This window comes from Cherax quadricarinatus, chromosome 27 (assembly GCF_038502225.1).
Source record: "Cherax quadricarinatus isolate ZL_2023a chromosome 27, ASM3850222v1, whole genome shotgun sequence".
NCBI lineage: Eukaryota > Metazoa > Arthropoda > Malacostraca > Decapoda > Parastacidae > Cherax > Cherax quadricarinatus.
The window spans coordinates 16,053,456-16,079,141 of record NC_091318.1 but is presented as its reverse complement, the minus strand read 5'-3'; the positions used below and the strand labels follow the sequence as shown (position 1 = coordinate 16,079,141).

Genomic DNA, 25,686 nt, shown 5'->3' with positions numbered 1-25,686 from the left:
ACATCTGTAGGATGACCAGGGGCATTGTCTAACACCAGGAGGCACTTAAGTTCTAATTTCTTTTCAGTTAGGTAATCTTTCACATTGGGGGCAAATGCATGGTGTAACCAGTCATAGAAAAAGTCCCTAGTGACCCATGCCTTACTGTTTGCCCTCTACAGCACACACAAATTTTCCTTGAGGACATTCTTTTGCCTGAACGGTCTGGGAGTTTGAGTGATAAACTAATAAAGGCTTCACTTTGCAATCACCAGTAGCATTGGAACACATCAACAGAGTAAGCCTGTCTTTCATAGGCTTATGTCTTGGGATTTCTTTTTCCTCCTGAGTAATGTAGGTCCTGCTTGGCATTTTCTTCCAAAACAGGCCTGTTTCATCACAATTAAACACTTGTTCAGGTTTCAGTCCTTCAGTTTCTATGTACTCCTTGAATTCCTGCACATATTTTTCAGCTGCTTTGTGGTCCGAACTGGCAGCCTCACCATGCCTTATCACACTATGTATGCCACTACGCCTCTTAAATCTCTCAAACCAACCTTTGCTGGCCTTAAATTCACTCACATCATCACTAGTTGCAGGCATTTTTTTAATTAAATCCTCATGCAACTTCCTAGCCTTTTCACTTATGATCACTTGAGAGATGCTATCTCCTGCTATCTGTTTCTCATTTATCCACACCAATAACACTCTCTCGACATCTTCCATCACTTGCGATCTCTGTTTCGAAAACACAGTTAAACCTTTGGCAAGAACAGCTTCCGTGATTGCCTTTTTGTTGCCCACAATAGTAGCGATGGTTGATTGGGGTTTACTATACAACCTGGCCAGCTCGGAGACACGCACTCCACTATCATACTTATCAATGATCTCTTTCTTCATCTCTATAGTAATTCTCACCCTTATTCCTGTAGGGTTGGCACTAGAAGCTTTCTTGGGGCCCATGGACACTTATTTTGCAGATAAAATCACCAGAAACACTGTAATAATACGAAATGTTCCGATTGTATGCTTGGATGTTACCGCGGAGGCTGGCTGGTAAACAATGCCACCGGCGGAACATGTGAGGCTGGCTAAGGGCGCACATTAGACGCGTCTCGGGCGAACAGCGTTGAGCGGGTGTTTTAGCGGTATGCAAGGCAAAATCTTGGCGATAAAATGTAGCGGTATGCGGATTTAACGTTATGTGATGCCAACGGTATGCGGGGGTCCACTGTATATAAACATAAATTCTAGCGGCTTCAAATCAAGCAGGAGAAAGCTGGTGGGCCCACATGTGAGAGAATTGGTCTGTGTGGTCAGTGTGCACCATATAAAAAAATCCTGGAGTACGCAGTGCATAATGAGAAAAAAAAACTCCGACCGTTGTTTTTTTTTTTTTTTTTTTTTTTTTAATTAAAATGCCGACTTTGTGGTCTATTTTCGTATAGTATTTATGGCTGTATTCTCGTTTTCTTGGTCTCATTTGATAGAATGGAAAATATGTTATAGAAATAGAGGTGATTTTGATTGATTTTACTTTAAAAAGAACCTGGAAATGGAGCACAAAGTATGGGAAATGTTTGATTTTTGCCGATGTTCAAAAGTAAACAAATGATGTCATTGTCCAATAAATGTCCAAATAGCCATTCTAATATGCAGTCATGAATGGGTTGATGCAGTTTTTACAATTATTACAGTATTGCAGTAGTCTGCATAACAGTAAATCTTCTATTTTTTGTTTGAATAAAATTTCAAAATAAAAAGCAAGAGTAATATCAGAGGGGATGGGAGACATGACTGATGAACAAAGAAAATGTTATTTTAGAGCCAGGAATGTCTGCATTGTTCATTCTGGTCCTTATTTTGAAATTGTCATATTTTTTAATTTTCGTGAACTTGGCCAAATTGCAAATTTCTGACCATGTTATTGGGTAGTTGAAATTGGTAAATGGGCAGTTTCTTGTACTCAATCGATAGAAAAAAATGGAGTTCTGAAGAAATAGCTATGAGTTTGGTTGACTGGAATAATGAAATTAGCCGAAAATAAGGCTCAAAGTGGGCAAAATCGCCGATTTGTAAATATCCCCGAGGTCGCTAAGTTCGCGAGAGCGTAATTCCGTCAGTTTTCCATCAAATTTAATTTTTTTGGTGTCTTTACAATCAGGAAAGTATTCTCTATCATTTCATAAGAAAAAATAATTTTTTTTTTAAATTTTGCGACACCAGGAGACACCTCAGGATTGGGGGTTGCGATAGTCAAGGGGTTAAGGGGAGTGACGTAATGTTTTCCCTCCGCCCGGCTGCCACACCTCCATAATATATAAACATTAAATGCTTATATGCTATGTAACATGCTTCTTACATAATTTTGAAGAAAATATCATAGATTGATTAATGAAAACGTGTATATAAACATATAAACAGCATATTTATATGCTGTGTAACATGTTTCTTATATAATTTCACAGAAAATGTCATAGATGCATTAATGAAAATGTCTATATTGACGTAAAATTAGACATTTAATGTGCCCAAGAGTGATTATTATTACTTAATAGAGAGATGTGCTCATGGACAATGTAAACAAACTGGGTGGCACACGCCGTATTTGAAAAACCACTTACCATATAGAAAGTTTTGGTCATAATTCGAGATCCCCATATTAGTGGAACGCCGTAAGGCAAAAACGCCGAAAAGTGGGGCCCTGATGTATAATGCTTTTCTTATAATCATCTTTTTATAACCATGTTTTTACTCTTTTTCTATTTTTTTCTGTACCACACCAGCCAACTCTCATCTAGGTAGGGTTACCCAAAACAAAAAAGATTAATCATTTATTCAGTCCCTGTCATTCCAGAAATGTGTAGACATCTAACATGGAAGTATGTAGCACAGTGTAATAGCAGAGAAAATCTCAGGAGCCAGTTTAGATGAGCAGTCTCATGGAATTGAAATATAAAGACTGCAATAAATTTGTCTTCAGGCAGTAAATAACTTAAATGACTAGACTGTAAAATGCCCTTGACCTTAGATTCCCAAATAATAAGTACAGTGGTGCCTTGACTTTAGAGTTTAATTCGTTACGAGACAAAGCTTGTAACTTAATTTGCTCATATATCGGATCAGTTTTCCTCAGTGAAATTAATTGAAATACCATTAATCCATTCCAGCCCCCCAAAAAACCACCCCAATTTTTTTTGTTGCAGGCTTATAAATAAGAAAAATGCATTTATAAATAAATGATTTTTGCCTTTTTTGCATGGTCCCAGCAATGTTTTAGAAATGCTGTAGTATATATGAAACTCCTTGAAGCATGGTGTAAGATGAGTGACATTTGATGATCGTGCACCGCCTTGGCTTTATTTTTCACTGTTACACACAAACATGTCTGTTTCTGTCTGTCTAGCTCTGTGTTTATCTCTGTTTCTGCTTTTCTTCCTGTCTCTCTACTTGTCTCCGTCTGAGAGAGAGAGAGAGAGAGAGAGAGAGAGAGAGAGAGAGCGCCAGAGAGAGAGAGAGAGAGAGAGCGCCAGAGAGAGAGAGAGCGCCAGAGAGAGCCAGCCGCTCCTGAACCAACAGGTATTATACATGATGCAGAGTCGGTCTTGTCTGATACCTGAACAAGTGAAAATGTGTATTACTTGCCAGTCATGCTTATTATGCCTTATATCTACAAGTGTAATATAGCACTTTGTTTGGATTTTTTGGGTTATCCTAGGTAATTTACACAATGTATAACTGTATTTGTGTACCTGTGAGATAGAGAGAGACAGACGGATACACACACAAAGACAGAGATAGACATAGACACACAAGATAGAGACAGCCAAAGCAAATCAGCCAGCCAGCCGGCCTCTCAACCAGCCAGCCTGCCGAATGTGTATTACACGTTCCAGAATTGTTTCTCTACTTAGGGCATACGTTGAACATTCTGGCAGGATGACACTACCAGTGGTATCAAAATTGAAAGGATGTTACACATTCATTATTATCAAGGTTTTTGATATTTCCTCTCTCTCCTGCGAATGGCGGCATATCTGAGCTCGCTCGTAACTCGGATTTTGGCTCGCAACTCAAAGCAAAAAAATCGACCAAGTGACGGCTCGTAACTCAGAAAACTCGTAAGTTGGGGCACTCGTAAGTCAAGGTACCACTGTATCTAGTATGGAGCATCGTGGAGTCTAATCAAGCAAACTTAGACCATGACATAATCAAAGTTCAAACATACATACACTAGTCTTAAGCAGTTAAGCACAGTCAGTCAGGAGAGCATTCAATAATTTCAACTTTACCCATAAAAACATTAACTAGGATCAAATAAATCATGATCTTATTGAAATATCCTGGGAAGATGCAACATGAATTTGAACCAGTATCACAAGAGAATTATCTTGACTGCACTAGAAGTATGCTTCAGACACTTATCGAGAAGAGGCAAGTTAGAGGTACTCTTTCTCTACAAGCAAAGACAAAGAATTACAAAACTTCTCAGACTGCAGACTTTCTGAGGAATGAAAGGAGATGCTAGTTTGAGGAATGGTAAACACTGAGCACAGACTGAATGCATCATACAGAGCTTAGGAGAAAGACAGGAAAAAAAAGAAAACCATACATGAAATGGAAAGGAATCCACAATACATTGTGTGGAAAATCCAGGGCAAAACCCATGTCTAATATCAGGCCCTTGAGATGTAACTTACACTGATGACAACAATGAAGTGAATGAGATGCTAACCCACAATATAACTGTTCAGTTAACCATTAATTAGTTTCAAAATTTATACTCCAGACAAGCTTTTCATGGCTGAGACTAAACCCTGCTGACATCTCCATAATTTGACATACCCTTAACCATACTCAGCTTCAAGGAAGCTATTGATAGCATGCATTTGCACTCGACTCCAGGAGCTTCATATTTTGAGCTGCAAGAAACCCGCCTCGTGCCTTCGGTATTCTATAGAGAAGGAGCCTGGACATGTGTCACCAAAGTCATTAAAACACCATTGATATAGATCCACATCATGAAGATAGCAGTAAAGAAGTTGCAAAATAAAACTATAGGCCAATAACCAACGTCCCACATTATCAAAATCTTTGAAAAGTTGTAAGCAGTAAGATTGCTAATCACCTGGAATAATGACATTTGCACAACCCAGAGCAACGTGGAATAAGTTGTAACTCATTCCTATCTTTGGCAGTTGTTGGATCATCATGATATGATAATGGTCTTGGTTGCAGTGGAAAACTAAATGCAGATAGTGTACACAGACTGTACTAAAGCCTTTGGCAAGTGAAGCTGTGGTGTAATAATCCACAAAATGCCTGCTAAAGGAATACAGTGGCACATTGACTTAAGAGTGCCTCAACTTGAGTTTTCAGAGTTATGGGCCATCACCTGGTGATTTTTTGCTTTGAGTTGCGAGCCAAAATCCGAGTTACGAGCGATCTTCAGATACGCTGCCACTTGCAGGAGATACCAAGGAAATATCAAAAACCTCGATAATAACCAATGTGTAACATGTGTAACATATTGGCAGTTTGGAGGGATATGTTGTGTATCTTTATACGTATATGCTTCTAAACTGTTGTATTCTGAGCACCTCTGCAAAAACAGTGATAATTTGTGAGTGTGGTGAAAGTGTTGAATGATGATGAAAGTATTTTCTTTTTGGGGAATTTCTTTCTTTTTTGGGTCACCCTGCCTTGGTGGGAGACGGCCGACTTGTTGAAAAAAAAAAAAAAAGTGTAACATCCTTTCAATTTAGGTACCACTAGTAATGTCATCCTGAGCCAGAATGTTCTATAACATATGCCCTAAGTAAAGAGAAACAATTCTGGAACATGTGTAAAACATGTTCGGTAGGCTGGCTGGCTGGCTGATTTGCTTTGGCTGTCTCTATTTCCTTCTGTCTGACTGTATCTATCTCTATCTCAAAGGTACACACAAATACAGTTATACTTAATGTAAATTACCTAGGATAACCTAAAAAAAAATCCAGACAAGGTGCTATACTATGCTTGTAGATATAAGGCATAATAAGCATAACTGGCAAGTAATATACATTTTCACTTGTTCAGGAATCAGACGTGATGACTGCATCGTGTGTAATACCCGTTGGTTCATGAGTGGCTCTCTCTCTGAGACAGACAAATAAAGAGACGAGAAGACAGAAATACAGGCAGATAGAAAGACAGATAAGTAGAGACAGAGATAAACATGGAGCTAGACAGACACAGACAAATACAGAAACAAATAGACATGTTTGTGTAACAGTGAAAAAAAAAGCCAAGGCAGTGCTTGATCATCAAATGTCACTCATCTTACACCATGCTTCAAGGAGTTTCATATATACTCCAGCATTTCTAAGACATTGCTGGGACTTGGCAAAAAAAAAAAAAAAAAAGGCAAAAATCATTTCTTAATTATAAATACACTTTTTTTGTTTAAAATCCCATAACAAAAAAAATTTAGTTTTTTGGGGGGGAGGGGGGTTAGAATGGATTAATAATATTTCAACTACAGTGAACCCCCGGCTTAAGATATTAATCCGTTCCAGAGAGCTCATCGTTAGACGAAATTATCGTAAGTCGAATTAATTTTCCACATAAGAAATGATGGAAATCTAATTAATCCATCCCAGACACCCAAAAATATGAAAAAAAAAAAAAATTTTAACACATGAAATATGCATTTTCCTACACACAAAAAGGATACATGTACAGTATACTGTACTAAATGAAGAATAATTGACACTTACCTTTATTGAATCTGTAGTGATGTGTGATGAGATGGGAGGAGGGGAGCTGGAAGTGTATTAATTTTTGGAAGGGGAATCCCCTTCTATAAGGACTTTAGGTAGCAAGTCCTTTTCCGGGGTTACTTCCTGTCTTTTTTTAATGCCACTGGGAACAACTTGAGAGTCGCTGGACTTCTGTTGCACCAAAAATCTGTACCTCACGTTCCTTTAAGATTTTCCTAAAGTGGTTCACAACATTGTCATTGTAAAAGTCACCAGCACGGCTGTGTCAGGGTGATTTTCTTCCATAAAGGATTGCACGTCAGCCCACTTTGCACAAATTCCCTTAATCTTTGAAGAAGGCAACTTCCTCCATTTCTCTCTCCCCTCCTCTGAAGGAATTTCCTCAGTTGTGGCCTCTTGCTGTTGCAGATGCTCTTGCAGCTCATCAGTAGTTAGTTCTTTGTCATCCTTCACCAACTCTTCCACATCCTCCCCACTAACCTCCAACCCCAAGAACTTCCCCAATGCCACAATAGATTCCACAATTGGCATAGGCTCCTCAGGGTTAGCCCCAAACCCTTCAAAATCCCTCTCTTCTACCCATTCTGGCCACAACTTCCTCCAAGCAGAGTTCAAGGTCCTCATGGTCACTCCCTCCCAAGCCTTACCTGTAAGGTTTATGCAGTTGAGGATACTAAAGTGATCTTTCCAAAACTTTCTTAGGGTCAATTGAGTGTCTGAGGTCTCTTCAAAGCACTTTTGAAACATTCCTTTGGTGTACAGTTTCTTGAAATTTGAAATGACCTGCTAGTCCATGGGCTGGAGGAGAGGAGTGGTATTTCTTCTTTCAACAAACCGGCTGTGTCCCACCGAGGCAGGGTGGCCCAAAAAGGAAAACAAAAGTTTCTCTTTTTAAATTTAGTAATTTATACAGGAGAAGGGGTTACTAGCCCTTGCTCCCGGCATTTTAGTCACCTCTTACAACACGCATGGCTTACGGAGGAAGAATTCTTTTCCACTTCCCCATGGAGAAGGAGTGGTATTATGAGGCAAAAACTTCACTTTTATGAAGCTCAACTCCCCCATAATTCGCTCTGCCAAGTCTGAAGGATGAGCAGGAGCATTGTCTAATACCAGGAGGCACTTAAGTTCCAATTTATTTTCCAGGAGATAATTTTTCACAGTGGGGCCAAACACATCGTAAAACCAGTCATAGAAGGTACCTAGTGACCCATGCCTTACTGTTTGCCCTCCACATCACACAAAATAGCCTTGATGACATTGTTTTTCCTGAACACACTGGGAGTTTCAGAGTGATACTCGAGTAGAGGCTTCACTCTGCAATCCCCACTAGCATTACTACACAACATTAAGGTTAGCCTGTGTTTCATAGGTTGTGTTCTGGCAGTGCTTTTTCCTCCTGTGTAATGTAGGTCCTGTTTGGCATTTTCTTCCAAAACAGGCCTGTTTCGTCACAATTAAACACTTGTTGGGGTTTCAGTCCTTCAGCCTGTGTACCCCTTGAATTCCTGCACATATTTTTCAGCCGCCTTCTTTTTCTGTCTCATAAACACGCTAGATAACAGGGATATCTTGCTACTCCTACTTACACTTTGGTCACACTTCACAGACACGCACATGCATATATATATACATACATCTAGGTTTTCCCCTTTTTCTAAATAGCTCTTGTTCTTCTTTATTTCTTCTATTGTCCATGGGGAAGTGGAAAAGAATCTTTCCTCCATAAGCCATGCGTGTCGTATGAGGCGACTAAAGTGCCGGGAGCAATGGGCTAGTAACCCCTTCTCCTGTAGACATTTACTAAAAAAGAGAAGAAGAAAAACTTTATAAAACTGGGATGCTTAAATGTGCGTGGATGTAGTGCGGATGACAAGAAACAAATGATTGCTGATGTTATGAATGAAAAGAAGTTGGATGTCCTGGCCCTAAGCAAAACAAAGCTGAAGGGGGTAGGGGAGTTTCAGTGGGGGGAAATAAATGGGATTAAATCTGGAGTATCTGAGAGAGTTAGAGCAAAGGAAGGGGTAGCAGTAATGTTAAATGATCAGTTATGGAAGGAGAAAAGAGAATATGAATGTGTAAATTCAAGAATTATGTGGATTAAAGTAAAGGTTGGATGCGAGAAGTGGGTCATAATAAGCGTGTATGCACCTGGAGAAGAGAGGAATGTAGAGGAGAGAGAGAGATTTTGGGAGATGTTAAGTGAATGTATAGGAGCCTTTGAACCAAGTGAGAGTGTAATTGTGGTAGGGGACCTGAATGCTAAAGTAGGAGAAACTTTTAGAGAGGGTGTGGTAGGTAAGTTTGGGGTGCCAGGTGTAAATGATAATGGGAGCCCTTTGATTGAACTTTGTATAGAAAGGGGTTTAGTTATAGGTAATACATATTTTAAGAAAAAGAGGATAAATAAGTATACAAGATATGATGTAGGGCGAAATGACAGTAGTTTGTTGGATTATGTATTGGTAGATAAAAGACTGTTGAGTAGACTTCAGGATGTACATGTTTATAGAGGGGCCACAGATATATCAGATCACTTTCTAGTTGTAGCTACACTGAGAGTAAAAGGTAGATGGGATACAAGGAGAATAGAAGCATCAGGGAAGAGAGAGGTGAAGGTTTATAAACTAAAAGAGGAGGCAGTTAGGGTAAGATATAAACAGCTATTGGAGGATAGATGGGCTAATGAGAGCATAGGCAATGGGATCGAAGAGGTATGGGGTAGGTTTAAAAATGTAGTGTTAGAGTGTTCAGCAGAAGTTTGTGGTTACAGGAAAGTGGGTGCGGGAGGGAAGAGGAGCGATTGGTGGAATGATGATGTAAAGAGAGTAGTAAGGGAGAAAAAGTTAGCATATGAGAAGTTTTTACAAAGTAGAAGTGATGCAAGGAGGGAAGAGTATATGGAGAAAAAGAGAGAGGTTAAGAGAGTGGTGAAGCAATGTAAAAAGAGAGCAAATGAGAGAGTGGGTGAGATGTTATCAACAAATTTTGTTGAAAATAAGAAAAAGTTTTGGAGTGAGATTAACAAGTTAAGAAAGCCTAGAGAACAAATGGATTTGTCAGTTAAAAATAGGAGAGGAGAGTTATTAAATGGAGAGTTAGAGGTATTGGGAAGATGGAGGGAATATTTTGAGGAATTGTTAAATGTCGATGAAGATAGGGAAGCTGTGATTTCGTGTATAGGACAAGGAGGAATAACATCTTGTAGGAGTGAGGAAGAGCCAGTTGTGAGTGTGGGGGAAGTTCGTGAGGCAGTAGGTAAAATGAAAGGGGGTAAGGCAGCCGGGATTGATGGGATAAAGATAGAAATGTTAAAAGCAGGTGGGGATATAGTTTTGGAGTGGTTGGTGCAATTATTTAATAAATGTATGGAAGAGGGTAAGGTACCTAGGGATTGGCAGAGAGCATGCATAGTTCCTTTGTATAAAGGCAAAGGGGATAAAAGACAGTGCAAAAATTATAGGGGGATAAGTCTGCTGAGTATACCTGGTAAAGTGTATGGTAGAGTTATTATTGAAAGAATTAAGAGTAAGACGGAGAATAGGATAGCAGATGAACAAGGAGGCTTTAGGAAAGGTAGGGGGTGTGTGGACCAGGTGTTTACAGTGAAACATGTAAGTGAACAGTATTTAGATAAGGCTAAAGAGGTCTTTGTGGCATTTATGGATTTGGAAAAGGTGTATGACAGGGTGGATAGGGGGGCAATGTGGCAGATGTTGCAAGTGTATGGTGTAGGAGGTAGGTTACTGAAAGCAGTGAAGAGTTTTTACGAGGATAGCGAGGCTCAAGTTAGAGTATGTAGGAAAGAGGGAAATTATTTCCCAGTAAAAGTAGGCCTTAGACAAGGATGTGTGATGTCACCATGGTTGTTTAATATATTTATAGATGGGGTTGTAAGAGAAGTAAATGCGAGGGTCTTGGCAAGAGGCGTGGAGTTAAAAGATAAAGAATCACACACAAAGTGGGAGTTATCACAGCTGCTCTTTGCTGATGACACTGTGCTCTTGGGAGATTCTGAAGAGAAGTTGCAGAGATTGGTGGATGAATTTGGAAGGGTGTGCAAAAGAAGAAAATTAAAGGTGAATACAGGAAAGAGTAAGGTTATGAGGATAACAAAAAGATTAGGTGATGAAAGATTGAATATCAGATTGGAGGGAGAGAGTATGGAGGAGGTGAATGTATTCAGATATTTGGGAGTGGACATGTCAGCGGATGGGTCTGTGAAAGATGAGGTGAATCATAGAATTGATGAGGGGAAAAGAGTGAGTGGTGCACTTAGGAGTCTGTGGAGACAAAGAACTTTGTCCTTGGAGGCAAAGAGGGGAATGTATGAGAGTATAGTTTTACCAACGCTCTTATATGGGTGTGAAGCATGGGTGATGAATGTTGCAGCGAGGAGAAGGCTGGAGGCAGTGGAGATGTCATGTCTGAGGGCAATGTGTGGTGTGAATATAATGCAGAGAATTCGTAGTTTGGAAGTTAGGAGGAGGTGCGGGATTACCAAAACTGTTGTCCAGAGGGCTGAGGAAGGGTTGTTGAGGTGGTTCGGACATGTAGAGAGAATGGAGCGAAACAGAATGACTTCAAGAGTGTATCAGTCTGTAGTGGAAGGAAGGCGGGGTAGGTGTCGGCCTAGGAAAGGTTTGAGAGAGGGGGTAAAGGAGGTTTTGTGTGCGAGGGGCTTGGACTTCCAGCAGACATGTGTGAGCGTGTTTGATAGGAGTGAATGGAGACAAATGGTTTTTAATACTTGACGTGCTGTTGGAGTGTGAGCAAAGTAACATTTATGAAGGGGTTCAGGGAAACCGGCAGGCCGGACTTGAGTCCTGGAGATGGGAAGTACAGTGCCTGCACTCTGAAGGAGGGGTGTTAATGTTGCAGTTTAAAAACTGTAGTGTAAAGCACCCTTCTGGCAAGACAGTGATGGAGTGAATGATGGTGAAAGTTTTTCTTTTTCGGGCCACCCTGCCTTGGTGGGAATCGGCCAGTGTGATAATAAAAAAAAATAAAAAAATTTCAGCCGCTTTTTGGTCCGAACTGGCAGCCTCACCATGCCTTATCACACTATATATATGCCACTATGATTCTTAATTCTCTTAAACCAACTTTTCTGGCCTTAAATTCACTTGCATCACCACTAGTTGCAGGCATTTTTTAATTAAATCGTCATGCAACTGCCTAGCCTTTTCACATATGGTTGCTTGAGAGATGCTATCTCCTGATATTTGTTTTTATTGATCCACACCAATAACAGTCTCTCAACATCTTCGAGTACTTGCGATCTGTGTTTTGAAAAGATACTTTCACCTTTCGCAACAACAGCTTCCTTGATTGCCTTTTTGTTGGCCAGGGTAGTAGTGATGGTTGCTTGGGTTTTGTTGTACAACCTGGTCAACTTAGAGGCATGCACTCCACTTCCATACTTATTATCTCATTCTTCATTTCTATATTAATTTTCACCCTTTTTACCACAGGGTTGGCACTAGAAGCTTTCTTTGGGCCCATGGTGGCTTATTTAGCAGTTACAAGCACTAAAAACACTGGAATAATACAAAATGTACCAAATGTATGCGTGGAACCGACCGCACTGGCTTGTAAACATTGGCACACTAACTGAAGGCAGGCCAGCTGAGGCGCGCTCAGACCAGACGGACTCATGGACACGTATGGGACGAATGATGTATGTCGAGTTTTTCATCATAGGTCGGGGTAAAAATTTTAGGCTGAAGAGCTTCGTAAATCGATTTTATCATAAGATGAGGCCTTCATAAGTCGAGGGTCCACTGTAATTTCAATGATAAAAATTTATTTGATATACGAGCAAAGTGAGTTTGGTCATGGAACAAATTAAACTCGTAAATCAAGGTACCACTGTAACTAGAAAAATGTGAAGTTACATATTTAATTTTCTAACAAATAGAACTGAGTAACAGTGAAAAGATTGAGATCAGAGGCTGCCATATTGAAAAGTTCTGTTTGCTAAGATGCAATTCTTTGTCTTATTCTTTGTCATTCTCATATCTGACAAACATAAACCATAGCACTGAATCATCCTGTGCATGGCATCCATGCAAAACTCCAAGCTGTTAAAAACTAAATATTCTAGTGAGCCACCAACAATGTGATGGTCATTGAAGACAAATTTTAGTTGCTTCGCTCTAGAAAAATTGAGATAATTGACTGAACACAAAAGAACTTGAATCACTAAATAGAGATGGGAACAGTAGGGACTAGGAGTGATATCAGATGCCATTCTTAGGGGTCACAAGTGTCATTATTACATCCACAAAGAAACTCGTAGGCTGGATGCCTAAAATCTTTAAAATGGGATGTTAATTCATTGATTATAATCATTACTTGTTCTCTTTAGGCTAGAATACTGCTGCACTCTAACAGCCCCTTTTAAGGCATAGTTAATTGCAGATCTGGACAGTGTCCAAAGAAGAGTTACTATTCAGATCAGTTCAGTCAGGTTACCTAAGTTATCGGGGACACTTGAAGTCCCTGTATCTCACTTCCTTGGAATGTAGCCTAGACAGATAAATTATAATTTACAACTGGAAAATTCTAGAGAAACTTCTTCCAAATGTGTAAACAGAAATTGCTCCCTTTGAAAGAAAAATTTCACAGCTGGCATTTAATACCCCTAATTAAAAGCATAGACAGAGTCAACACTCACCCTTCATACATAAGGGGGATTACCAACAAACCCTTAGCTATCTTCAAGAGGAAATTCAATAGTTCAACTGTTCCTAACATATATTGGACTACGTGTGGCTAGCACGAACAGCCTGGTTGATCCAGATATCCTCTGGAAGATCTTGTCTAGAACCAGGCCAAGTGCTCATTGACCCTCTAGAACAATCTTTTGGTAAACAATACAATTAAAATGACTCTCCAGGCTGCAACATTCCTGCTTGATCTTCAGAGTTTAGAAACTTTGTTTTACCTAAAGGGCTCATGTTTGGCTAATCAGTTTCCCAGATTCCCTTTGTAAATGTTGCCTTGCTTGCATCCCAACAGCACATCCATTAAAAACTGCTTGTTTCCAGTCCATTCTAAGAGGGTCATACAAGCCTTCTGGATGCTCAAGCCCATAACACCATCCCTCCAACTGCTGCTGATATCACCCCTACTCCTCCTACCGTCCACCTAAGATTTATTCATCTTATCCCTCTCCATCTTCTCTAAATGTGCAAACCATCTAAACACCCTTTTCCCTAGCTTTATGAGATATAACTTTGTTGACTCCCCCACACAGCCCTTTAATTGCTATGCTCAAAATTCTGTGCATAATATTCACACCACACATTGTCAAATATTATATCTCGACTGCCTCCTACTGGCCCCTTGTTGCAATTTTGAAGACTCATGCCTCACAGCTATGAAAAAGTTTTGGTACCAATATACTCTGGCAGTATATTTTTTTTTTATCTGCATAGGTAAAATTCTTTATTTTTACAGACACCTCAACATGCCTATCTCATAATTTATTCTGAGGTTCAACTTATCTTCCATAAACCTGTCTGTTGACGTGTACACTCCCAGATATGTAAATACGTCCACTTTCTCCGTGATGCCTTCTTCCAATCTGATACTCAGTTTTTCATTGCCAGGATTTTTTTCCTAACCTTGTCGCATTGCTCCTCTTCTCTGTGTACTAAAAATTTCCTTTAACCCTTTCGGTGTCGGTCCTGTAATATTATGACTTGAGAGCCAGTGTCGGTCCTGTAATACTATGCCAAAATTCTAGCTCCTTCACATCTGGTGGAAGAAAACTGGTAGGCCTACATATGAAAGAATGGGTCTGCATGGTCACTGTGCGCAGTACAAAAAAAATCCTGCAGCACGCAGTGCATAATGAGAAAAAAACTGACCGTTTTTGGTTTAAAACAGCGACTGCAGTGTATTTACGGTTGTATTCTCGTTTTCTTGGTCTTATTTGATAGAATGGAAGATACGTTACAGAAATGGAGGTGATTTTGATTGGTTTCACGGTGAAGAGTACCTTGAAATTCAGCTCAAAGTAGCGGAAATATTCAATATTTGCCGATGTTGAAGAGTAAATAAATGACGTCACTGTCCAATATGTGTCCAGCTGGCCAGTCTAATACGCAGTCACGAATAGGTTGACATTATTTATACAATTATTATAATACAGCCTCTCCTTGCTTAACAACGGAGTTCTGTTCCTAAGACCTAAGGCCTGGTCTCAGACTGGGCCGCGGGGGCGTTGAGCCCCGGAACTCTCTCCAGGTAACTCTCTCCAGGTTAATTGAATTCGTCGCTAAGTGAGGACCATGCTATAATGGTATTGAATTTGTGTCAAACATCTTTGATAGTGTTTTAATGTCATCTTTGCACCATTTATAACATTTCTAGTATATTTTTAAATGTTGATACAGTAATGTACTGTATATTGAAATAAACATAATAGAGGAAATCAGCTCTAATATACATTACAGTGGACCCCCGCATCCCGTCGCCATCACATAACGTACAATCCGCATACTGCTCGCTTTTATTGCAAAAATTTTGCCTCGCATACCGCTCAAAAACCCGCTCACCGCTCTTCATCCGAGACGCGTCCAATGTGCGCTCTTAGCCAGCCTCACATGTGCCGCCGGTGGCATTGTTTACCAGCCAGCCTCCGCGGTAACATCCAAGCATACAATCGGAACATTTCGTATTATTACAGTGTTTTTGGTGATTTTATCTGCCAAATAAGTGACCATGGGCCCCAAGAAAGCTTCTAGTGCCAACCCTACAGCAATAAGGGTGAGAATTACTATAGAGATGAAGAAAGAGATCATTGATAAGTATGAAAGTGGAGTGCGTGTCGCCGACCTGGCCAGGTTGTACAAGAAACCCAAATCAACCATCGCTACTATTGTGGGCAACAGAAAGGCAATCAAGGAAGCTGTTCTTGCCAAAGGTTTAACTGTGTTTTCGAAACAGAGATCACAAGTGATGGAAGATGTTGAGAGACTCTTATTGGTGTGGATAAATGAAAAACAGCTAGCAGGAGATAGCGTCTCTCAAGCGATCATAAGCGAAAAGGCTAGGAAGTTGCATGAGGATTTAATTAAAAAAATGCCTGCAACTAGTGATGATGTGAGTGAATTTAAGGCCAGCAAAGGTTGGTTTGAGAGATTTAAGAAGCGTAGTGGCATACATAGTGTGATAAGGCATGGTGAGGCTGCCAGTTCGGACCACAAAGCAGCTGAAAAATATGTGCAGGAATTCAAGGAGTACATAGACAGTGAAGGACTGAAACCTGAACCAGTGTTTAATTGTGATGAAACAGGCCTGTTTTGGAAGAAAATGCCAAGCAGGACCTACATTACTCAGGAGGAAAAGGCACTCCCAGGACATAAGCCTATGAAAGACAGGCTTACTTTGTTGATGTGTTCCAATGCTACTGGTGATTGCAAAGTGAAGCCTTTATTAGTGTATCACTCTGAAACTCCCAGACCGTTCAGGCAAAAGAATGTCCTCAAGGAGAATTTGTGTGTGCTGTGGAGGGCAAACAGTAAGGCATGGGTCACTAGGGACTTTTTCTATGACTGGTTACACCATGCATTTGCCCCCAATGTGAAAGATTACCTAACTGAAAAGAAATTAGAACTTAAGTGCCTCCTGGTGTTAGACAATGCCCCTGGTCATCCTACAGACGTGGCAGAGCGACTTTATGGGGACATGAAATTCATTAAGGTGAAGTTTTTGCCTCCTAATACCACTCCTCTCCTGCAGCCCATGGACCAGCAGGTTATTGCAAACTTCAAAAAACTGTACACAAAAGCTCTGTTTGAAAGGTGCTTTGTAGTGACCTCAGAAACTCAACTGACTAAGAGAGTTTTGGAGAGAGCACTTTAATATCCTCAATTGTGTAAACCCTATAGGTAAGGCTTGGGAGGGAGTGACTAAGAAGACCTTGAACTCTGCTTGGAAGAAACTGTGGCCAGAATGTGTAGACAAAAGGGATTTTGAAGGGTTTGAGGCTAACCCTGAGAGGATTATGCCAGTTGAGGAATCCATTGTGGCATTGGGAAAGTCCTTGGGGTTGGAGGTTAGTGGGGAGGATGTGGAAGAGTTGGTGGAGGAGGACAATGAAGAACTAACCACTGATGAGCTGATAGATCAACTTCAACAGCAAGAGGCCAGACCTGAGGAAACTGGTTCAGAGGAGGGGAGAGAGAAATTGAAGAAGTTGCCTACTACAAAGATTAAGGAAATCTGTGCAAAGTGGCTTGAAGTGCAAACCTTCATGGATGAAAATCACCCTCACACAGCTATTGCAAGCCGTGTTGGCAACCTGTACACTGACAATGTTGTGAAACACTTTAGGGAAGTCATAAAGGAAAGAGAGGTACAGGCCACTATGGACAGATATGTTGTGCGAAAGAAGTCCAGTGACTCTGAAGCTGGTCCTAGTGGCATTAAAAGAAGAAGGGAAGTAACCCCAGAAAAGGACTCGACACCTCAAGTCTTAATGGAAGGGGATTCCCCTTCTAAACACTAACACTCTCTCTCTCCTCCTCCCATCCCATCAGTCATCACCAGATCTTCAATAAAAGTAAGTGTCATGTAATTGTGCATGCCTTTTTCAGTTTGTGTGTATTAAAATTAACATTTCATGTGGTAAAATTTTTTTTTTTTCATACTTTTGGGTGTCTTGCACGGATTAATTTGATTTCTATTATTTCTTATGGGGAAAATTCATTCGCATACCTATCATTTCGCATAACAATGAGCCCTCTTGCACGGATTAAAGTCGCTATGCGGGGGTCCACTGTATTTAGGTATGAATACTGGTCAGAGAGCCTGTCGTAAGTCCGAGATGTCGGTAAACAAGTACAGTGAACCCCCGCATACCGTTGGCATCACATACAGTTTATTCCGCATACCGCTCACTTTAATCGCAAAAATTTTGCCTCACATACCCTCAAAAACCCGCTCACCGCTGTTCGTCCGAGACGCGTCCAATGTGCGCCTTAGCCAGCCTCACATGTTCCGCCGGTGGCATTGTTTACCAGCCAGCCTCCGCGGTAGCATCCAAGCATACAATCGTAACATTTCGTATTATTACAGTGTTTTTGGTGATTTTATCTGGAAAATGTGACCATGGGCCCCAAGAAAGCTTCTAGTGCCAACCCTATAGCAATAAGGGTGAGAATTACTATAGAGATGAAGAAAAAGATCATTGATAAGTATGAAAGTGGAGTGCGTGTCTCCGAGCTGGCCAGGTTGTATAATAAACCCCAATCAACCATCGCTACTGTTGGTGGTACAGCTGCTGCTGCTGCACTGTCAGCTGCTGCTGCTGCTGTAGCATCGTCTGCTGCTGCTGTAGCATCGTCTGCTGCTGCTGTAGCACTGTCAGCTGCTGCTGCTGCTGTAGCATCGTCTGCTGCTGCTGTAGCATCGTCTGCTGCTGCTGTAGCACTGTTGTTGGTGTGGCTTATTGAGAATATACCAAGAAACAATTAACCCCAGAGGATTTGCCACCCAGGATAACCCAAAAAAGTCAGTGTCATCGAAGACTGTCTAACTTATTTCCATTGGGGTCCTTAATCTTGTCTCCCAGGATGCAACCCACACCAGTCGACTAACACCCAGGTGAACAGGGAAAAATGCCTGGAACTAGTGCTCATATTGGTGAATTTAAAGCCAGCAAAGGTTGGTTTGAGAGATTTAACCCTTTCAGGGTCCGTCCCGTAGATCTACGGCTTTACGTTCAGGGTCCAAACCGTAGATCTACGCCATGAGCTCAGCTCACTCTGATAAACTGTGAGTGGTACATTTGGGCCTAGATATGAGAGAATACATCTATGTGGTATGTGTGCACCACATAAAACAGATCCTGCAGCACACTGTGCATAATGAGAGAAAAAAAATGAAATCATGATTTTTCGATTAAAACAGCAACTTTGCAGTGTTTTTTCGTATGTTTTTTATAGTTGTATTTGCGATTTCTTGGTCTTATTTGATAGAATGGAAGACATATTACAGAAATAGAGATGATTTTGATTGGTTTTAGCATTGGAAATGGCTTGAAACTGAGCTCAAAGTAGCGGAAATGTTAAATTTTTGCCAATATTCAAGAGTAAACAAACAACCTCACACGTCTAATACACATCAGCTGGTGGGTCTAATATACATTCACAAATATGGTGATGATATTTATACAATTATTACAGTATTGCATAACAGTAAATCTTCTATTTTTTGGTGTGAATAAAAATTCATTGTGAATAAAAAATCAAAATGGAATTTATTTGTAAAGCCTCAAAACATAACTAATGAACAGAGGAAATGTTAGTTTAGTGCCAGGAATGCCTACATTGTTCATTCTGGACCCTATTTTGAAATTGGAATATTTTGAACTTTGTGTTAAATTGGCCAAATTAACAATTTCCGATCACTTTATTTTGTAGTTGAAACAGTTGACTTGGCGATTTCTTGTGCTCAATCGATAGAATAGAAGTAATACTAGTGAAATAGCTAAGAATTTGGTTGATTGGAATAATGTAATTGGTCTAAAATGGGAGTCAAAGTCGGCAAAATCGCCGATTCGTAAATATCGCTGACACATCAAAATTCGCGAGAGCATAATTTCGTCAATTTTCCACCAATTTTCGTACTTTTTGTTTTATTACCTTCACAAAAAGATTCTCTACGATTTCATAAGAAAAAATAACAAATTTTTTTTTTGAAATATCTTGGACACTGGTGCGTGACTCCAGATTTGGGCCTTGGACCCTGAAAGGGTTAAGAATCGTAGTGACATACACAGTGTGATAAGGCATGTTATGGAAGAAAATACCAAACAGGACCTACAGTAATCAGGAGGAAAAGGCACTCCCAGGACACAGTGTCTCATCAGTCATTGCTGCATCTTCAATAAAGGTAAGTGTCATTTATTCTTCATTTAGTAGACTAGTACATGCACAATATATACTGTGCATGTACTGCTATACTATTGTGCATGTATCCTTCTCTTTGTGTGTAGGAAAATGTATATTTCACGTGGTAAAAAAATTTTTTTCATACTTTTGGGTGTCTTGCACGGATTAATTTAAGAACATAAGAACATAAGAACGAAGGAACACTGCAGAAGGCCTACTGGCCCATGCGAGGCAGGTCCAAGTCTCCTACCGGCTTAAGCCAATGCACCCAACCTAGTCAGGTCAGGTCACATTGACTTAAGGGAGGAACACGGCAACCGACCTGGTAGCACAAGCTATCAGGTCTAACTCACACCCACCCACATCTACTCATGTATTTATCCAACCTATTTTTAAAGCTACACAACGTTCTAGCCTCTATAACGGTACTTGGGAGTTTGTTCCACTCATCCACAACTCTATTACCAAACCAGTACTTTCCTATATCCTTCCTGAATCTGAATTTTTCCAACTTAAAACCATTGCTGCGAGTCCTGTCTAGGCTAGATATTTTCAGCACACTATTTACATCCCCTTTATTTATTCCTGTCTTCCATTTATACACCTCAATCATATCTCCCCTAATTCTACGTCTTTCTAGAGAGTGCAGTTTCAGGGCCCTTAGTCTATCCTCATAGGGAAGGTTTCTGATACATGGGATCAACTTTGTCATCCTCCTTTGTACATTTTCCAGAGAATTTATATCCATTCTGTAATACGGTGACCAAAACTGTGCAGCATAATCTAAATGAGGCCTAACCAAGGATGTATAGAGTTGAAGAACAACCTGAGGACTCCTATTATTTATGCTTCTTGATATGAAGCCAAGGATTCTATTAGCTTTATTGCGAACACTTATGCACTGTTGTCTTGGTTTCAGATTACTGCTAACCAGAACTCCTAAATCTTTTTCGCAATCCGTAATATTAAGATCTACATTATTTAGTTTATATGTGGCATGGTTATTGTCCTGTCCAACATTTAGAACTTTGCATTTGTCTATATTAAACTGCATCTGCCACTTCTCCGACCACTGCATCAGTCTATTCAAATCTTCCTGGAGTGCTCGAATGTCCTCGTCAGAATGAATTCGACGGCCTATTTTGGTGTCATCGGCAAACTTGCCGATGTCGCTCTTTATGCCCTCATCTATGTCGTTTATGTAGATTGTGAACAGCAGGGGGCCCAACACTGACCCCTGTGGAACACCGCTCGTGACACTTCCCCACTCTGATTTCTCCCCATTTATGCAAACTCTCTGCTGCCTATTTGTCAACCATGCCTCTATCCAGGAAAAAATTTCTCCTCCTATTCCATGTGCTTTAATTTTCCTCAACAGTCTCTGATGTGGGACCCTGTCAAAAGCCTTACTGAAGTCCATATACACAATATCATATTCATTACCATGATCTACCTCCTCAAATACCTTAGTGAAAAAAGTTAATAAATTCGTAAGGCAGGAACGCCCCTTTGTAAAACCATGCTGAGATTCGTTGATTAATTTATGCTTTTCAAGGTGGCTACGAACTGCCTCGGCAATTATTGATTCCATAAATTTTCCCACTATGGAGGTCAGGCTTATTGGTCTATAGTTCGAAGCTAAGGACCTGTCACCTGTTTTGAAAATAGGTATCACATTTGCCATTTTCCACTTATCTGGCACCATGCCAGTTTGTAGTGACATGTTGAAAAGATTAGCCAAAGGTGTGCTAAGCTCCTCTTTACATTCCTTTAGAACCCTTGCATACAGTTCATCAGGGCCTGGGGATTTGTTAGGTTTTAATTTATCTATTTGCCTAAGGACCATGTCACTTGTGACCCTAATAGTGCACAGTTTATTATCGTCCTGTTCTACATAATTTATCATTACTGGAATATCGCTGGTATCCTCCTGTGTAAAAACTGAGAGGAAGTATGTGTTAAAAATTCTACACATTTCCTTATCACTTGTATGCGATTATTTCGCATACCAATGAGCCCTCTTGCACGGATTAAAATCGGTATGCGGGGGTCCACTGTACGTCGCTAAGTGAGGAGAGGCTGTAATGCAGTAGTCTGCAAACAGTAAATCTTATATTTTTTGCGAGAATAAAAATTCAAAATGGAAAACAAGAGTAATATAAGAGGGGCCTGGAGACATTACTAATGAACAGAGGAAATGTTATTTTGGTGCCAGGAATGTCTGCCTTGTTTATTCTGGACCCTATTTTGAAATTGGCATCTTTTGAAATTTGTGTGAAATCGGCCAAATTGCCAATTTCTGATCACCTTATTGGGTACTTGAAACCGGTTAATGGGCAGTTTACACAAATAACCCGCACATAAAAGAGAGAAGCTTTCGACGACGTTTCGGTCCGACTTGGACCATTGATAAAGTCAGTGTGACTTTGTCAATGGTCCAAGTCGGACCGAAACGTCGTCGTAAGCTTCTCTCTTTTATGTGCGGGTTATTTGTGTATTGTTCCAGTCACGGTATTGTGCCTTTTTTGTAATTATTGGGCAGTTTCTTGTATTCAAATGATAAAACAAATGGAGTTCTAGTGAAATAGCTATGATTTGAGTCGACTGGAACAATGGAATTAGCTGAAAGTAGGGCTCAAATTGGGCAAAATCGTTGATGTGTAAATATCACTGAGATCACTAACTGCATGAGAATATAATTTTGTAAGTTTTCCATCAAATTTTGTACTTTTGGTGTCATTACCACCAAAAAAAGATTCTCTATCATTGCTTTTTTTTTCGGTGAGTTAAGGATCAGGGGTCTCGACACTGAAAGGGTTAACATACCTTCCCAGTTTCATCCACCAACCTTAGCAACTTGTTTAACTTGACCGACCATATTTATGTTTCTTTTTGCATCATTTGGCTTTGTAAATATGCAAAATCTTGTTCACTGTAATTATGTTCATGTTTAGTTATTTTGCACTCTGTGTGTTTTAAGGTTTTAATTATTGTTACTCGTTTTTTAAATTACCCTGTATGCACTGGTATCTTCCTCTTGTTCTTTAGTGAATCAAAAGGAATGCTAGTAATTTCTATTGATACATAGTTTTTATTTCCATCTTCAAAATATCTTTCACTCATTATATTTTTGTGACGTTGCTCAGTGGTGTTGTCTTTTATGTAATAATTTTGGTCATTTCAGTTTTCATTAAAAAAAAATTAGGCTCACTTTCCTGTAGCTTCGTTTCTTTTGATCTGATAATGCTGGATACAGTTTTATTCTGTATTGCTTAAATTATTGTGCTAAGATTTCCTTGAATCCCTTCCTATTTATAAGGAATTATTAAGTAATGGAGGCAAGTGTGTGTGCTGTGTGCCTACAATCGACTATGGGCTTATTGTATGGAAGATAAAATTTTATAATGAAACACACTTGAAGAGTTTCAACAGTCAAATCACTTTAGGAGGCACCGACATGGCTCACTTTTTTGAAAGTGAGTGAAAAATATTTGTATCAGATTTCTTCACTCTATTCCTCATGGAGATGACTCAAGATTGAAGAACGGTAAAAAAATAATGAATATTTAACAAGCCAATTCAGTTTGTAATAACATATATAATTAAGCATATGAAAGGCAGGCCTGACCAGTAAGGAAAGTTTTTATGAACAAGCAATTGTGGAAACTTGACAATCCTATTCTACCAGAAGGACACTAAAAAAAAAATCATTTTTTTGGGCCTTACCCTGGTAAATTAAAGTCACTGCTTAGGAATCAAGTAGCATATGGGGAAATTATAAACAGGTCCTCATAAGAAATTAATAGGCATGCTTAATGATAGTAGTGTGTTGCAATCCCACAGCCGGACGCCGGGGAGTAGACAGGGATCACCATCGGAAGAAGACATCAACAAGAATGGCATGGTGCCAGGTGTGGGTGTCAAGGAGCCTGAGCTGGTGGGTGGCAGCGTGGTAATGGGTGGTCCTGGGGCACAAGTTCTAGGGCATCTTGATCATCCGGGGTTTGACGGTGTGGGCGGTGGAGCTGTTGGTGGCATGGGGGGCCCTGCAGGCATGTTAGACCCTAGCATGAGTGGAGCTGGTGGTCCCTTCTCATCCCCTGCAGGACATGACTACAATAACATGGCCACCAGTATGCCCATGGACTCGCCCACCCTGTTGCCTGCCCCTGGTGGACCTCAGCCACAGAATTTCACTGACAGTCAGGTGAGTGCAGTACCACATCTTAAATCTATGTCCCTTCATATTACATCTTTTGAAAGAAAATTTGTTGTAACTGCAGCCATCTTCCATTAGACTGTCTTTCTAGAAGCTCATTCCATGTCAACTGTATCAATGGTTTCCACCCGACAGTATCTGCTTTTGTAGAAACTGGGTGTGTAGATCCATGTTGGGTTGAAAATAATTTCTGTAGAGTTTTGAGATCCAGGTATTTTATAACTTGGTCACCAGGGCCCTTGATGTGGGGGTTGCCTCACATGGTGTGGATGCTTTTGTGAGCAGTCTAAGTTTCACAGGCTACTGTGGCACACAATAGTAACTATCTTGAAATTTGGTATTCCTGTTGAACTTTTGTTGCTTAGTTCAGAATCTGCAATAATGAGATTCATGAATTTGTACTGTAGATTTTTCACAATTTATGCTAAAAGTGAGTACAGAAGGACTCCAATATCTGTAGGGGAAACGTTCTGAGACTTACTGTTGATACCTGAAACTGCAGATAGTAGCAAACTCAGTGTGTCATATTTTGTTTGCACACATACCTATGATAGGTATGTATGTGGGAAGCACTTCACGACTTCTCTTATAATAATAATGAAGGAGGGGTGTTAATGTTGCAGTTTAAAAACTGTAGTGTAAAGCACCCTTCTGGCAAGACAGTGATGGAGTGAATGATGGTGGAAGTTTTTCTTTTTCGGGCCACCCTGCCTTTGTGGGAATCGGCCCACCCTGCCTTGGTGGGAATCGGCCAGTGTGATAATAATAATAATAAAAAAGTAATAATAATAATAATAATTTTATTTCATTGTAAAGGTTACAATGTGTAATTACAATTTTGATATGCTAAGTACAAAGATAGCCATTATCATGCCGAGGCATTTCGGGCAAACTAATCCTAATACATAGTAACTAATTAAAACTAGAAAAGATAATAGTACATAGTAATTATTACTTAAAACTAAACAGAATAGTGGTTAGCTGTTTTACAATCTTATTTCGACTTACTAAATCTTATGTATAGTTAGTACAAAATCTAATTTACAAGGAATGGTGCAGGTGGTAATATTTTATGGAGTGGCAGAGTTAAAAGCCAGGAGGTCACATGATAAAACTAGTCAGTAGACGTTTGGTTGATTTGGTTAATATTGTGAGATAAGATGATTTTTTTTTAGCAGAGTCCTAAATTTATAAGTTGTCTGGGGATCCTTGACCTGTTCCAGTAGCGAGTTCCAGATCTTTGTACCTTTTATGTGCATAGCATTCTTGCATAATGAGAGTCTTAATCGAGGGATGTTGAAAAGGGCCTTATGCCTTGTATTATGATTGTGCATTCTGTTGTAACTGTCGAGGAGTAGTTTTAGGGCAGGGTTTACAGTGGAGTTTAAAGTTCTGTAAATGTAGTAGGCACAATAATAATTGTGTATGTCTTGTATATTTAGCAAGTTGAGTCTTTTGAAAAGTGGTGGGGTGTGCTGTCTAGCACAGGAGCTGGTTATCACCTGCACAGCAGCTTTTTGTTGGATAATTAAGGGTCTAAGGTGGTTGGCTGTGGTTGAGCCCCAGGCACAGATACCATAGGGGAGGTAAGGCTATATTGGAGAGTGGTACAGGGTAAGGAGAGTTGTTTGGGGTACATTACTAGTAGCGTATCTTGGAAAGGATTCCTACTGATTTGGAAGTTTTCTTGGCTGTGTGATGGGTATGGGACTGAAATTTAAGAGTACAGTCAAGGAGAAGACCTAGAAATTTGCCGTCCGTGTGTCTTGATATAAGGGAACCATTTAACAGTATGTTGAGTTGAATATTTGAGGCT

At 40.0% G+C, this 25,686-nt stretch overlaps 1 protein-coding gene across 6 annotated transcripts in view; it reads left to right on the top strand.

Moving 5' to 3' along the window:
- The window catches only part of LOC138853274 (pumilio homolog 2-like), a 439,987-nt gene extending 416,024 nt beyond the window's left edge, over positions 1 to 23,963 (top strand). For 5 of the 6 annotated variants that reach the window (XM_070089035.1, XM_070089037.1, XM_070089034.1 and 2 more), the window contains one exon: positions 23,477 to 23,963. In XM_070089035.1, coding sequence (XP_069945136.1) covers positions 23,477 to 23,948 — 472 coding nt within the window. In that variant the 3' untranslated portion in view covers positions 23,949 to 23,963. The remainder of the gene's footprint in view (positions 1 to 23,476) is intronic. The other variant, XM_070089036.1, reaches the window with a different exon arrangement.
- The last annotated feature ends 1,723 nt before the right edge of the window (positions 23,964 to 25,686 follow it).